This window comes from Notolepis coatsorum (genome assembly GCF_963971535.1).
Source record: "Notolepis coatsorum genome assembly, chromosome: 1".
In the NCBI taxonomy this organism is placed as follows: Eukaryota; Metazoa; Chordata; class Actinopteri; order Aulopiformes; family Paralepididae; genus Notolepis; species Notolepis coatsorum.
In genome coordinates this window covers 121,568,366-121,582,312 of record NC_140165.1, presented here as the reverse complement: position 1 = coordinate 121,582,312, position 13,947 = coordinate 121,568,366, and the positions used below count along the sequence as shown (strand labels likewise).

At 49.8% G+C, this 13,947-nt stretch overlaps 1 protein-coding gene across 2 annotated transcripts in view; it reads left to right on the top strand.

Moving 5' to 3' along the window:
- Positions 1-13,947, top strand: part of ccdc125 (coiled-coil domain containing 125) — a 113,821-nt gene that overhangs the window by 59,485 nt on the left and 40,389 nt on the right. For both annotated transcript variants that reach the window (XM_084325582.1, XM_084325581.1), the window contains exon 4: positions 9,208-9,294. In XM_084325582.1, coding sequence (XP_084181708.1) covers positions 9,208-9,294 — 87 coding nt within the window. The remainder of the gene's footprint in view (positions 1-9,207; positions 9,295-13,947) is intronic.

Genomic DNA, 13,947 nt, shown 5'->3' with positions numbered 1-13,947 from the left:
CCACTACTCTGTCTCCTCTACTCTGTCTCCTCTACTCTGTCTCCTCTACTCTGTCTCCTCTACTCTGTCTCCACTACTCTGTCTCCACTACTCTGTCTCCTCTCCTCTGTCTCCTCTCCTCTGTCTCCTCTACTCTCTCTCCTCTCCTCTGTCTCCTCTACTCTGTCTCCTCTACTCTGTCTCCTCTACTCTGTCTTCTCTACTCTGTCTCCTCTGTCTCCACTACTCTGTCTCCACTACTCTGTCTCCTCTCCTCTGTCTCCTCTGTCTCCTCTACTCTGTCTCCTCTACTCTGTCTCCTCTCCTCTGTCTCCTCTACTCTGTCTCCTCTCCTCTGTCTCCTCTACTCTGTCTCCTCTACTCTGTCTCCTCTACTCTGTCTCCTCTACTCTGTCTCCTCTCCTCTGTCTCCTCTACTCTGTCTCCTCTCCTCTGTCTCCTCTACTCTGTCTCCTCTCCTCTGTCTCCTCTACTCTGTCTCCTCTACTCTGTCTCCTCTCCTCTGTCTCCTCTCCTCTGTCTCCTCTCCTCTGTCTCCTCTACTCTGTCTCCTCCTCTGTCTCCTCTACTCTGTCTCCTCTCCTCTGTCTCCTCTACTCTGTCTCCTCTCCTCTGTCTCCTCTACTCTGTCTCCTCTCCTCTGTCTCCTCTACTCTGTCTCCTCTACTCTGTCTCCTCTCCGCTGTCTCCTCTACTCTGTCTCCTCTCCTCTGTCTCCTCTGTCTCCTCTCCTCTGTCTCCTCTACTCTGTCTCCTCTGTCTCCTCTACTCTGTCTCCTCTACTCTGTCTCCTCTCCTCTGTCTCCTCTCCTCTGTCTCCTCTACTTTGTCTCCTCTGTCTCCTCTCCTCTGTCTCCTCTCCTCTGTCTCCTCTATTCTGTCTCCTCTCCTCTGTCTCCACTACTCTGTCTCCTCTCCTCTGTCTCCTCTCCTCTGTCTCTGTCTCCTCTCCTCTGTCTCCTCTACTCTGTCTCCTCTCCTCTGTCTCCTCTACTCTGTCTCCTCTACTCTGTCTCCCCCTCTGTCTCCTCTACTCTGTCTCCTCTCCTCTGTCTCCTCTACTCTGTCTCCTCTCCTCTGTCTCCTCTCCTCTGTCTCTGTCTCCTCTCCTCTGTCTCCTCTCCTCTGTCTCCTCTACTCTGTCTCCTCTACTCTGTCTCCTCTACTCTACTCTGTCTCCTCTCCTCTGTCTCCTCTACTCTGTCTCCTCTACTCTGTCTCCTCTACTCTGTCTCCTCTCCTCTGTCTCCTCTACTCTGTCTCCTCTACTCTGTCTCCTCTCCTCTGTCTCCTCTACTCTGTCTCCTCTACTCTGTCTCCTCTACTCTGTCTCCTCTCCTCTGTCTACTCTCCTCTGTCTCCTCTCCTCTGTCTCCTCTCCTCTGTCTCCTCTCCTCTGTCTCCTCTATTCTGTCTCCTCTCCTCTGTCTCCTCTACTCTGTCTCCTCTACTCTGTCTCCTCTACTCTGTCTCCTCTCCTCTGTCTCCTCTCCTCTGTCTCCTCTACTCTGTCTCCTCTACTCTGTCTCCTCTACTCTGTCTCCTCTCCTCTGTCTCCTCTCCTCTGTCTCCTCTCCTCTGTCTCCTCTACTCTGTCTCCTCTACTCTCTCCTCTCCTCTGTCTCCTCTACTCTGTCTCCTCTCCTCTGTCTCCTCTACTCTGTCTCCTCTACTCTGTCTCCTCTCCTCTGTCTCCTCTCCTCTGTCTCCTCTACTCTGTCTCCTCTACTCTGTCTCCTCTCCTCTGTCTCCTCTACTCTGTCTCCTCTACTCTGTCTCCTCTACTCTGTCTCCTCTCCTCTGTCTCCTCTACTCTGTCTCCTCTCCTCTGTCTCCTCTCCTCTGTCCCCTCTATTCTGTCTCCTCTACTCTGTCTCCTCTACTCTGTCTCCTCTCCTCTGTCTCCTCTACTCTGTCTCCTCTACTCTGTCTCCTCTCCTCTGTCGCCTCTACTCTGTCTCCTCTCCTCTGTCTCCTCTCCTCTGTCTCCTCTACTCTGTCTCCTCTACTCTCTCTCCTCTACTCTGTCTCCTCTCCTCTGTCTACTCTCCTCTGTCTCCTCTCCTCTGTCTCCTCTCCTCTGTCTCCTCTACTCTGTCTCCTCTACTCTGTCTCCTCTACTCTGTCTCCTCTCCTCTGTCTCCACTACTCTGTCTCCTCTCCTCTGTCTCCTCTACTCTGTCTCCTCTACTCTGTCTCCTCTACTCTGTCTCCTCTACTCTGTCTCCTCTACTCTGTCTCTTCTCCTCTGTCTCCTCTCCTCTGTCTCCTCTCCTCTGTCTCCTCTACTCTGTCTCCTCTACTCTCTCCTCTCCTCTGTCTCCTCTACTCTGTCTCCTCTCCTCTGTCTCCTCTACTCTGTCTCCTCTACTCTGTCTCCTCTCCTCTGTCTCCTCTACTCTGTCTCCTCTACTCTGTCTCCTCTACTCTGTCTCCTCTCCTCTGTCTCCTCTACTCTGTCTCCTCTACTCTGTCTCCTCTCCTCTGTCTCCTCTCCTCTGTCTCCTCTATTCTGTCTCCTCTACTCTGTCTCCTCTACTCTCTCTTCTCTCCTCTGTCTCCTCTACTCTGTCTCCTCTCCTCTGTCTCCTCTACTCTGTCTCCTCTCCTCTGTCTCCTCTACTCTGTCTCCTCTCCTCTGTCGCCTCTACTCTGTCTCCTCTCCTCTGTCTCCTCTCCTCTGTCTCCTCTACTCTGTCTCCTCTCCTCTGTCTCCTCTCCTCTCTCTCCTCTATCTCCTCTCCTCTCCTCTGTCTCCTCTACTCTGTCTCCTCTACTCTGTCTCCTCTACTCTGTCTCCTCTCCTCTGTCTCCTCTCCTCTGTCTCCTCTCCTCTGTCTCCTCTACTCTGTCTCCTCTCCTCTGTCTCCTCTCCTCTGTCTCCTCTCCTCTGTCTCCTCTACTCTGTCTCCTCTCCTCTGTCTCCTCTACTCTGTCTCCTCTCCTCTGTCTCCTCTCCTCTGTCTCCTCTCCTCTGTCTCCTCTCCTCTGTCTCCTCTACTCTGTCTCCTCTCCTCTGTCTCCTCTCCTCTGTCTCCTCTACTCTGTCTCCTCTCCTCTGTCTCCTCTCCTCTGTCTCCTCTCCTCTGTCTCCTCTCCTCTGTCTCCTCTCCTCTGTCTCCTCTCCTCTGTCTCCTCTCCTCTGTCTCCTCTACTCTGTCTCCTCTACTCTGTCTCCTCTCCTCTGTCTCCTCTACTCTGTCTCCTCTACTCTGTCTCCTCTACTCTACTCTGTCTCCTCTACTCTGTCTCCTCTCCTCTGTCTCCTCTACTCTGTCTCCTCTCCTCTGTCTCCTCTCCTCTGTCTCCTCTCCTCTGTCCCCTCTACTCTGTCTCCTCTCCTCTGTCTCCTCTCCTCTGTCTCCTCTACTCTGTCTCCTCTCCTCTGTCTCCTCTCCTCTGTCTCCTCTCCTCTGTCTCCTCTCCTCTGTCTCCTCTCCTCTGTCTCCTCTCCTCTGTCTCCTCTCCTCTGTCTCCTCTCCTCTGTCTCCTCTACTCTGTCTCCTCTCCTCTGTCTCCTCTACTCTGTCTCCTCTCCTCTGTCTCCTCTCCTCTGTCTCCTCTCCTCTGTCTCCTCTCCTCTGTCTCCTCTACTCTGTCTCCTCTCCTCTGTCTCCTCTCCTCTGTCTCCTCTACTCTGTCTCCTCTCCTCTGTCTCCTCTCCTCTGTCTCCTCTCCTCTGTCTCCTCTCCTCTGTCTCCTCTCCTCTGTCTCCTCTCCTCTGTCTCCTCTCCTCTGTCTCCTCTACTCTGTCTCCTCTACTCTGTCTCCTCTCCTCTGTCTCCTCTACTCTGTCTCCTCTACTCTGTCTCCTCTACTCTACTCTGTCTCCTCTACTCTGTCTCCTCTCCTCTGTCTCCTCTACTCTGTCTCCTCTCCTCTGTCTCCTCTCCTCTGTCTCCTCTCCTCTGTCCCCTCTACTCTGTCTCCTCTCCTCTGTCTCCTCTCCTCTGTCTCCTCTACTCTGTCTCCTCTCCTCTGTCTCCTCTACTCTGTCTCCTCTACTCTGTCTCCTCTACTCTATCTCCTCTACTCTGTCTCCTCTCCTCTGTCTCCTCTGTCTCCTCTCCTCTGTCTCCTCTCCTCTGTCTCCTCTACTCTGTCTCCTCTACTCTGTCTCCTCTCCTCTGTCTCCTCTACTCTGTCTCCTCTACTCTGTCTCCTCTACTCTGTCTCCTCTCCTCTGTCTCCTCTCCTCTGTCTCCTCTACTCTGTCTCCTCTCCTCTGTCTCCTCTGTCTCCTCTACTCTGTCTCCTCTACTCTGTCTCCTCTCCTCTGTCTCCTCTACTCTGTCTCCTCTCCTCTGTCTCCTCTCCTCTGTCTCTTCTCCTCTGTCTCCTCTACTCTCTCTCCGCTCCTCTGTCTCCTCTACTCTGTCTCCTCTACTCTGTCTCCTCTCCTCTGTCTCCTCTCCTCTGTCTCCTCTCCTCTGTCTCCACTACTCTGTCTCCTCTACTCTGTCTCCTCTACTCTGTCTCCTCTCCTCTGTCTCCTCTGTCTCCTCTACTCTGTCTCCTCTCCTCTGTCTCCTCTACTCTGTCTCCTCTACTCTGTCTCCTCTACTCTGTCTCCTCTCCTCTGTCTCCTCTACTCTGTCTCCTCTCCTCTGTCTCCTCTGTCTCCTCTACTCTGTCTCATCTGTCTCCTCTCCTCTGTCTCCTCTGTCTCCTCTCCTCTGTCTCCTCTACTCTGTCTCCTCTACTCCATCTCCTCTACTCTGTCTCCTCTACTCTGTCTCCTCTACTCTGTCACCTCTACTCTGTCTCCTCACCTCTGTCTCCTCTCCTCTGTCTCCTCTACTCTGTCTCCTCTCCTCTGTCTCCTCTGTCTCCTCTACTCTGTCTCCTCTACTCTGTCTCCTCTCCTCTGTCTCCTCTACTCTGTCTCCTCTCCTCTGTCTCCTCTCCTCTGTCTCTTCTCCTCTGTCTCCTCTACTCTCTCTCCGCTCCTCTGTCTCCTCTACTCTGTCTCCTCTACTCTGTCTCCTCTCCTCTGTCTCCTCTCCTCTGTCTCCTCTCCTCTGTCTCCACTACTCTGTCTCCTCTACTCTGTCTCCTCTACTCTGTCTCCTCTCCTCTGTCTCCTCTGTCTCCTCTACTCTGTCTCCTCTCCTCTGTCTCCTCTACTCTGTCTCCTCTACTCTGTCTCCTCTACTCTGTCTCCTCTCCTCTGTCTCCTCTTCTCTGTCTCCTCTACTCTGTCTCCTCTACTCTGTCTCCTCTACTCTGTCTCCTCTCCTCTGTCTCCTCTACTCTGTTTCCTCTACTCTGTCTCCTCTACTCTGTCTCCTCTCCTCTGTCTCCACTACTCTGTCTCCTCTCCTCTGTCTCCTCTCCTCTGTCTCCTCTCCTCTGTCTCCTCTACTCTGTCTCCTCTACTCTGTCTCCACTACTCTGTCTCCTCTACTCTGTCTCCTCTACTCTGTCTCCTCTACTCTGTCTCCTCTCCTCTGTCTCCTCTGTCTCCTCGCCTCTGTCTCCTCTACTCTGTCTCCTCTCCTCTGTCTCCTCTACTCTGTCTCCTCTCCTCTGTCTCCTCTACTCTGTCTCCTCTACTCTGTCTCCTCTACTCTGTCTCCTCTCCTCTGTCTCCTCTCCTCTGTCTCCTCTACTCTGTCTCCTCTCCTCTGTCTCCTCTCCTCTGTCTCCTCTACTCTGTCTCCTCTACTCTGTCTCCTCTCCTCTGTCTCCTCTACTCTGTCTCCTCTACTCTGTCTCCTCTACTCTGTCTCCTCTACTCTGTCTCCTCTCCTCTGTCTCCTCTCCTCTGTCTCCTCTACTCTGTCTCCTCTACTCTGTCTCCTCTCCTCTGTCTCCTCTACTCTGTCTCCTCTCCTCTGTCTCCTCTCCTCTGTCTCCTCTACTCTGTCTCCTCTACTCTGTCTCATCTACTCTGTCTCCTCTCCTCTGTCTCCTCTCCTCTGTCTCCTCTACTCTGTCTCCTCTCCTCTGTCTCCTCTACTGTCTCCTCTCCTCTGTCTCCTCTCCTCTGTCTCCTCTCCTCTGTCTCCTCTCCTCTGTCTCCTCTACTCTGTCTCCTCTACTCTGTCTCCTCTCCTCTGTCTCCTCTCCTCTGTCTCCTCTCCTCTGTCTCCTCTGTCTCCTCTACTCTGTCTCCTCTACTCTGTCTCCTCTACTCTGTCTCCTCTCCTCTGTCTCCTCTCCTCTGTCTCCTCTGTCTCCTCTCCTCTGTCTCCTCTACTCTGTCTCCTCTACTCCGTCTCCTCTACTCTGTCTCCTCTACTCTGTCTCCTCTACTCTGTCACCTCTACTCTGTCTCCTCTCCTCTGTCTCCTCTCCTCTGTCTCCTCTACTCTGTCTCCTCTCCTCTGTCTCCTCTGTCTCCTCTACTCTGTCTCCTCTACTCTGTCTCCTCTCCTCTGTCTCCTCTACTCTGTCTCCTCTCCTCTGTCTCCTCTCCTCTGTCTCTTCTCCTCTGTCTCCTCTACTCTCTCTCCTCTCCTCTGTCTCCTCTACTCTCTCTTCTCTCCTCTGTCTCCTCTACTCTGTCTCCTCTCCTCTGTCTCCTCTGTCTCCTCTACTCTGTCTCCTCTGTCTCCTCTCCTCTGTCTCCTCTGTCTCCTCTCCTCTGTCTCCTCTACTCTGTCTCCTCTACTCTGTCTCCTCTACTCCGTCTCCTCTACTCTGTCTCCTCTACTCTGTCTCCTCTACTCTGTCTCCTCTCCTCTGTCTCCTCTGTCTCCTCTACTCTGTCTCCTCTCCTCTGTCTCCTCTGTCTCCTCTCCTCTGTCTCCTCTACTCTGTCTCCTCTACTCCGTCTCCTCTACTCTGTCTCCTCTACTCTGTCTCCTCTCCTCTGTCTCCTCTCCTCTGTCTCCTCTGTCTCCTCTACTCCGTCTCCTCTACTCTGTCTCCTCTACTCTGTCTCCTCTCCTCTGTCTCCTCTACTCTCTCTCCTCTCCTCTGTCTCCTCTACTCTGTCTCCTCTCCTCTGTCTCCTCTGTCTCCTCTACTCTGTCCCCTCTGTCTCCTCTCCTCTGTCTCCTCTGTCTCCTCACCTCTGTCTCCTCTCCTCTGTCTCCTCTACTCTGTCTCCTCTCCTCTGTCTCCTCTGTCTCCTCTACTCTGTCTCCTCTACTCTGTCTCCTCTACTCTATCTCCTCTCCTCTGTCTCCTCTACTCTGTCTCCTCTCCTCTGTCTCCTCTCCTCTGTCTCTTCTCCTCTGTCTCCTCTACTCTCTCTCCTCTCCTCTCCTCTGTCTCCTCTACTCTCTCTCCTCTCCTCTGTCTCCTCTACTCTGTCTCCTCTCCTCTGTCTCCTCTCCTCTGTCTCCTCTCCTCTGTCTCCACTACTCTGTCTCCTCTACTCTGTCTCCTCTACTCTGTCTCCTCTGTCTCCTCTCCTCTGTCTCCTCTGTCTCCTCTACTCTGTCTCCTCTCCTCTGTCTCATCTACTCTGTCTCCTCTACTCTGTCTCCTCTCCTCTGTCTCCTCTCCTCTGTCTCCTCTACTCTGTCTCCTCTACTCTGTCTCCTCTCCTCTGTCTCTTCTCCTCTGTCTCCTCTACTCTGTCTCCTCTACTCTGTCTCCTCTGTCTCCTCTCCTCTGTCTCCTCTACTCTGTCTCCTCTCCTGTCTCCTCTCCTCTGTCTCCTCTACTCTGTCTCCTCTCCTCTGTCTCCTCTACTCTGTCTCCTCTACTCTGTCTCCTCTGTCTCCTCTACTCTGTCTCCTCTCCTCTGTCTCCTCTACTCTGTCTCCTCTCCTGTCTCCTCTCCTCTGTCTCCTCTACTCTGTCTCCTCTCCTCTGTCTCCTCTCCTCTGTCTCCTCTCCTCTGTCTCCTCTCCTCTGTCTCCTCTACTCTGTCTCCTCTACTCTGTCTCCACTACTCTGTCTCCTCTACTCTGTCTCCTCTACTCTGTCTCCTCTACTCTGTCTCCTCTACTCTGTCTCCTCTCCTCTGTCTCCTCTCCTCTGTCTCCTCTACTCTGTCTCCTCTGTCTCCTCTACTCTGTCTCCTCTCCTCTGTCTCCTCTCCTCTGTCTCCTCTCCTCTCTCTCCTCTCCTCTGTCTCCTCTACTCTGTCTCCTCTACTCTGTCTCCTCTGTCTCCTCTCCTCTGTCTCCTCTACTCTGTCTCCTCTACTCTGTCTTCTCTACTCTGTCTCCTCTACTCTGTCTCCTCTACTCTGTCTCATCTACTCTGTCTCCTCTACTCTGTCTCCTCTGTCTCCTCTCTTCTGTCTCCTCTACTCTGTCTCCTCTCCTCTGTCTCCTCTACTCTGTCTCCTCTCCTCTGTCTCCTCTACTCTGTCTCCTCTACTCTGTCTCCACTACTCTGTCTCCTCTACTCTGTCTCCTCCCCTCTGTCTCCTCTCCTCTGTCTCCTCTACTCTGTCTCCTCTCCTCTGTCTCCTCTCCTCTGTCTCCTCTCCTCTGTCTCCTCTCCTCTGTCTCCTCTACTCTGTCTCCTCTCCTCTGTCTCCTCTCCTCTGTCTCCTCTACTCTCTCTCCTCTACTCTGTCTCTTCTCCTCTGTATCCTCTACTCTGTCTCCTCTCCTCTGTCTCCTCTACTCTGTCTCCTCTACTCTGTCTCCTCTACTCTGTCTCCTCTACTCTGTCTACTCTCCTCTGTCTCTTCTCCTCTGTCTCCTCTACTCTGTCTCCTCTCCTCTGTCTCCTCTACTCTGTCTCCTCTACTCTGTCTCCTCTACTCTGTCTCCTCTACTCTGTCTCCTCTACTCTGTCTCCTCTCCTCTGTCTCCTCTCCTCTGTCTCCTCTACTCTGTCTCCTCTCCTCTGTCTCCTCTACTCTGTCTCCTCTATTCTCTCTCCTCTACTCTGTCTCCTCTCCTCTGTCTCCTCTACTCTGTCTCCTCTACTCTCTCTCCTCTACTCTGTCTCCTCTACTCTGTCTCCTCTATTCTCTCTCCTCTACTCTGTCTCCTCTACTCTGTCTCCTCTGTCTCCTCTACTCTATGTCCTCACCTCTGTCTCCTCTACTCTGTCTCCTCTCTCTCCTCTACTCTGTCTCCTCTACTCTGTCTCCTCTACTCTGTCTCCGCTCCATTTCTATCTATCTATCTATCTATCTATCTATCTATCTATCTATCTATCTATCTATCTATCTATCTATCTATCTATCTATCTATCTATCTATCTATCTATCTATCTATCTATCTATCTATTTTTTTTTTTTAATGTTATGAGTTCTTTGGACATAATGTCCTTGCTTGTGTGTTTCAGGAGGCTGACCTGTTGCAGTGTGAGCTTGAGGCGGCTCGTCGATACCTGGAAGGAAAGTTTGAAGCTCTGAAGATTCTCCAGGGACAGGTGTGCTGCCACACAGACACGCATGTACTGCCACACAGACACGCATGTACTGCCACACAGACACGCATGTACTGCCACACAGACACGCATGTACTGCCACACAGACACGCATGTACTGCCACACAGACACACATGTACTGCCACACAGACACACATGTACTGCCACACAGACACGCATGTACTGCCACACAGACACGCATTTACTGCCACACAGACACGCATGTACTGCCACACAGACACACATGTACTGCCACACAGACACGCATGTACTGCCACACAGACACGCATGTACTGCCACACAGACACGCATGTACTGCCGCCACAGACACACATGTACTGCCACACAGACACGCATGTACTGCCACACAGACACACATGTACTGCCACACAGACACGCATGTACTGCCACACAGACACGCATGTACTGCCACACAGACACACATGTACTGCCACACAGACACGCATGTACTGCCACACAGACACGCATGTACTGCCACACAGACACGCATGTACTGCCATACAGACACGCATGTACTGCCACACAGACACGCATGTACTGCCACACAGACACGCATGTACTGCCGCCACAGACACGCATGTACTGCCACACAGACACGCATGTACTGCCACACAGACATGCATGTACTGCCGCCACAGACACGCATGTACTGCCACACAGACACACACGTACACATTCACACGTTTATGTCACAATACAGAAGCTTAACCCTTTCACTGCCACACAGACACATATGTACACATTAACACCTTTTACGCAGTCATCACTATTTTCGCTTTGTGTCAAATGTTTTATGTCGGACACATTCTGGGTAAAAGAAAATGTTTGGTACATAAAACATGCATGGTAATTGTTTGTAACAATTCAATGCAGACTCGATGCAACATGTTTTAACCCTTTCACTACCACACTACCAAAGGGTTAACCCTTTCACTGCAGCAATACAGAAGGTTAACGTAGGACAATTGTAACGCTATATTTATCTAGTTTAGAATATGATACTTATTCACAGCAACAGCTTGCTGACATGTGGACACGGTTGGTCTTTACATCATTTGGGTCTAGAATAGATGATCAGGTTTCCTTGACAACACGTTCCTGTCCACACGATCACAGGTATTAATGACACCGGGGTTTTTTAAATTATGCAAAAAAATAAAACTCTGTCCACACGACTGGTTTAAACTCCGTACCCAGTGACGTCATATACATGTAGTACAATGCCAAAGCAGTAGGTGGCGATGTTGTTCAGACATGAAGGCCATTTCAACCAATCAGAAAAGGTTGAACGCTCACTACACTTCCTGCTTAAAAACAACAAAGTCGCCATCTTTAAATACCTCGCGTTAGCCATTTAGCCAACGTAGCATTTATTTTTCAGCAAAGAAAGTGCAATAAAAGTGCAATAAACAAACGGATACATTCACTGTGTGTTCTGCCTCATTTGTTGATGAAACAAAACCAACATCAACACAATTTACCACCAAGAGCGGATAGTTTAGTCTCACAAAAAGATCTCCGGTGTTGTTAGCTACATGCTAATGTGAATGGCATTCTCCATGTATAGTTAGCATCGAGGCTAGCTGAGGCTAGCATCTGCAATTTTGTTAGCTTACATGCTAACGTAATAATGTGGTAACGTTAACGCTAGTTGAATGAATGGATGCAAACGTTATTTAACACATTGCAGAATGGGTACAATACAATACGGCTCAATACAAACAATTGTTAAGGGGGTGCAGTCTGGACTGGGTTCCTTATAACAATAACTTGACAACACATGAGTTTAGTTTAGCCGCAGCTACAGGTTTTACTCTGGTCAGGTCAGGAATGCGACAACAGACATCATCATCAGTCGATCACGACACTCTTCAACACAGACGATACATTTCCAACAAAAGTTTGTTACAATAATCTTCGCTACATGGGAGAGCTCTGCTGTAAACACTGGGAATAACCTCGGTTGCTATGCCCACACGCACCCACTGAAACCGGGATGTGCGCAAAACTTCACCCTGGACTCCGGTTTTCTAAGACCGCGGTTGCAGTGTAGCAAAACCCCGGTTGTGTGTGGGTGAACAGTGCAACTGTGCACATACAATCACGGTTACATTAAACCCAGCGCTCGTGTAGACAGCCCCTAAGAGTCCAGAGATCTCTCGAAGCCAGACAACTACCGTGGCATGAAGTCTGACATGTGTCATTGCAAAGATGTACAATCGCATGATACTGAACCGGATACGAAACGCCATCGACCCCCACCTCAGGGAGAACCTAAATGGTTTCCGAGAGAAGAGGACCACTGTGGCCCAGATTTTGGCCTTGAGGAGAATCATCGAGGAGGTGAAGAAGAACAACCTGACAGCGGTACTGTGCTTTATCGAAAGGCTTTTGACTCGATACACAGAGCCGTGATGATGAGGATACTCGAGGCCTACGGAGTCCCTCCCAATCTACTCCGGGCCATAGGGACCATGCACATGGGTACAAGGGCCAAGGTGGTAACCCCAGACGGCAACAGTGAAGAGTTTGACACCCTGGCTGGGGTGATGCAAGAGGACACCCTTGCCCCCTTCCTTTTCGTCATAGTCCTCGACTATGCGCTCAGGAAGGCCATCAATGGACGGGAGCAGGAACTCGGTCTCACAATAACCCCAAGGAGATGGAGACGACACCCCGCCATAGTCCTAACAGACCTGGACTACGCGGACGGCATCAGCCTGCTCTCTGACCGTGTAGAGCAGGCACAGGAACTCCGGTGCAGAGTGGAGACGCAGTGCGCCAAGGTTGGCATCAAGGTTGGCCTTAGTGCTAAGGGTGAGCGAGAAAGTGGCAGTCAGGAGAATGAGGCTGGCAGGTCACTGCCAGAGACACCGTGAGCTGCCAACCAGCAAGCTTGTGCTGTGGGAGCCAACACACGGGCATCGATCACGAGGACATCCCACACTAACCTACGTGGACGTACCCACTGGAAGCACCGATGGAGGGCCCGTCCGAGGACGACCTAGATAGATAGATGGACCAGAATTCTATTTGGACCAATTGGGCACACTGTGCTTTACTGAATTTAAATTCTTGATTCTTAATAACATACTGATACAGTTCTGTACGGTACGTTCTGTAATGATATACAGTATATACAGCGTCACCTAGGGTTGGGGTACCGAGCTCTGTACTTTTAAGGCTGCCGACCAAATTACGCCAACTACCGAGGATCAATTCACGTTAAGTCAATCGGTACCTTGAGAGCAGGTCGATTAAGACCCGCCCAGGTGGAAAAGAATCAGAATTCCAATGACGTGCAATTGTCATTTCATAATAGACACAGACCAGTGTGGACCTTCAATTTTAGAAGCTATGGCATCTAGCTCTTCAGCCCTGCGTTCGACAGCCCTGTGACGTGTGCAGTGAAAACCCCTCGAGCAACGGGTCAATTAATGCGTCTAACATGCTTTGCATCCTCGCCATTCCTGTATGCCCACATTTAAAAAAAAATTATAATCTCTCTTTATTGGTAACATCAAATGACAACAAGTTGCGCCATGAGGGTCAACATTATAAAATGTGTTCACAAACGGCAACAAGTTGTCCATGAATGAACTATTCCCATTTCTTTTTCTTTTTTTCCCCTTTGCTATTCCTTATAAAGTTAACGTGTTATTAATTTGTTTAAAATAAAGCATCCACCCAACCGCCCGACAAGTAACAATAGTAACAGCAACAATTGTATACAATATGCCCACATTTTAACATAAAAAAAATATATTTTTTATATAAATTAAAAGAAAAACATACAAAATATTGTTGCAGGGACGGTTTGGGGGTGAGAGGGAGGTAGGGAGGGGTTTTAGTTTGTGTGGTGTGTTTATAACGATATATAACTAAATGTTTTAAATAAATAACAATGTTGAAATTGAGAAGTTTGGACTAGTGAAATACAGGGGCGGATTTAGGATTGTAGGAGATCCGGGGCTTAGCCCAGATAGGTGTATTGACGGATTTTTTTTACTTCGACACCACAACCTTTAACGTATACCACCACCTTAAAGCGGACAAAAGGCACTAGAGAACACTTAAATTCACACCCTTTAATTAATAAAGCAAACAATAATAATAATAATAATAATAATAATAATAATAATAATAATAATAATAATAATAATAATAATAATAATAATAATAATACACTGTATTTGTATAGCACCTTTCATACAAGAATTGCAGCTCAAAGTGCTTCACAGCAGTAAAAAAAGACGCATAAAATGAGCACAACATTGGCAGATCAAGAGCTTCTATCCCCAGGCCATCAGGTTGCTCAACGAACAATAACACTATGCAACAACCATCAAATGCACTCACAACACAACACACACATCCATACGCCCACACTCACTTTAAACAAACAACACACTGCAGCACCCACTTTCCACACTTTAGAACACCTAGACACACTTTATATTTATTGGTAAAGGATTTGCACTACAACCCATACCTCAGTACACCTTACTGTAAATTGTACCTCATCCCATCTCTGCTTTGCACTATATAGTATTGTATATTAGTATATTGCATAGTATAATATATTGTACGGTAACTCAGTTACTCTATTCTGCATCGAACATTGTACATATGTA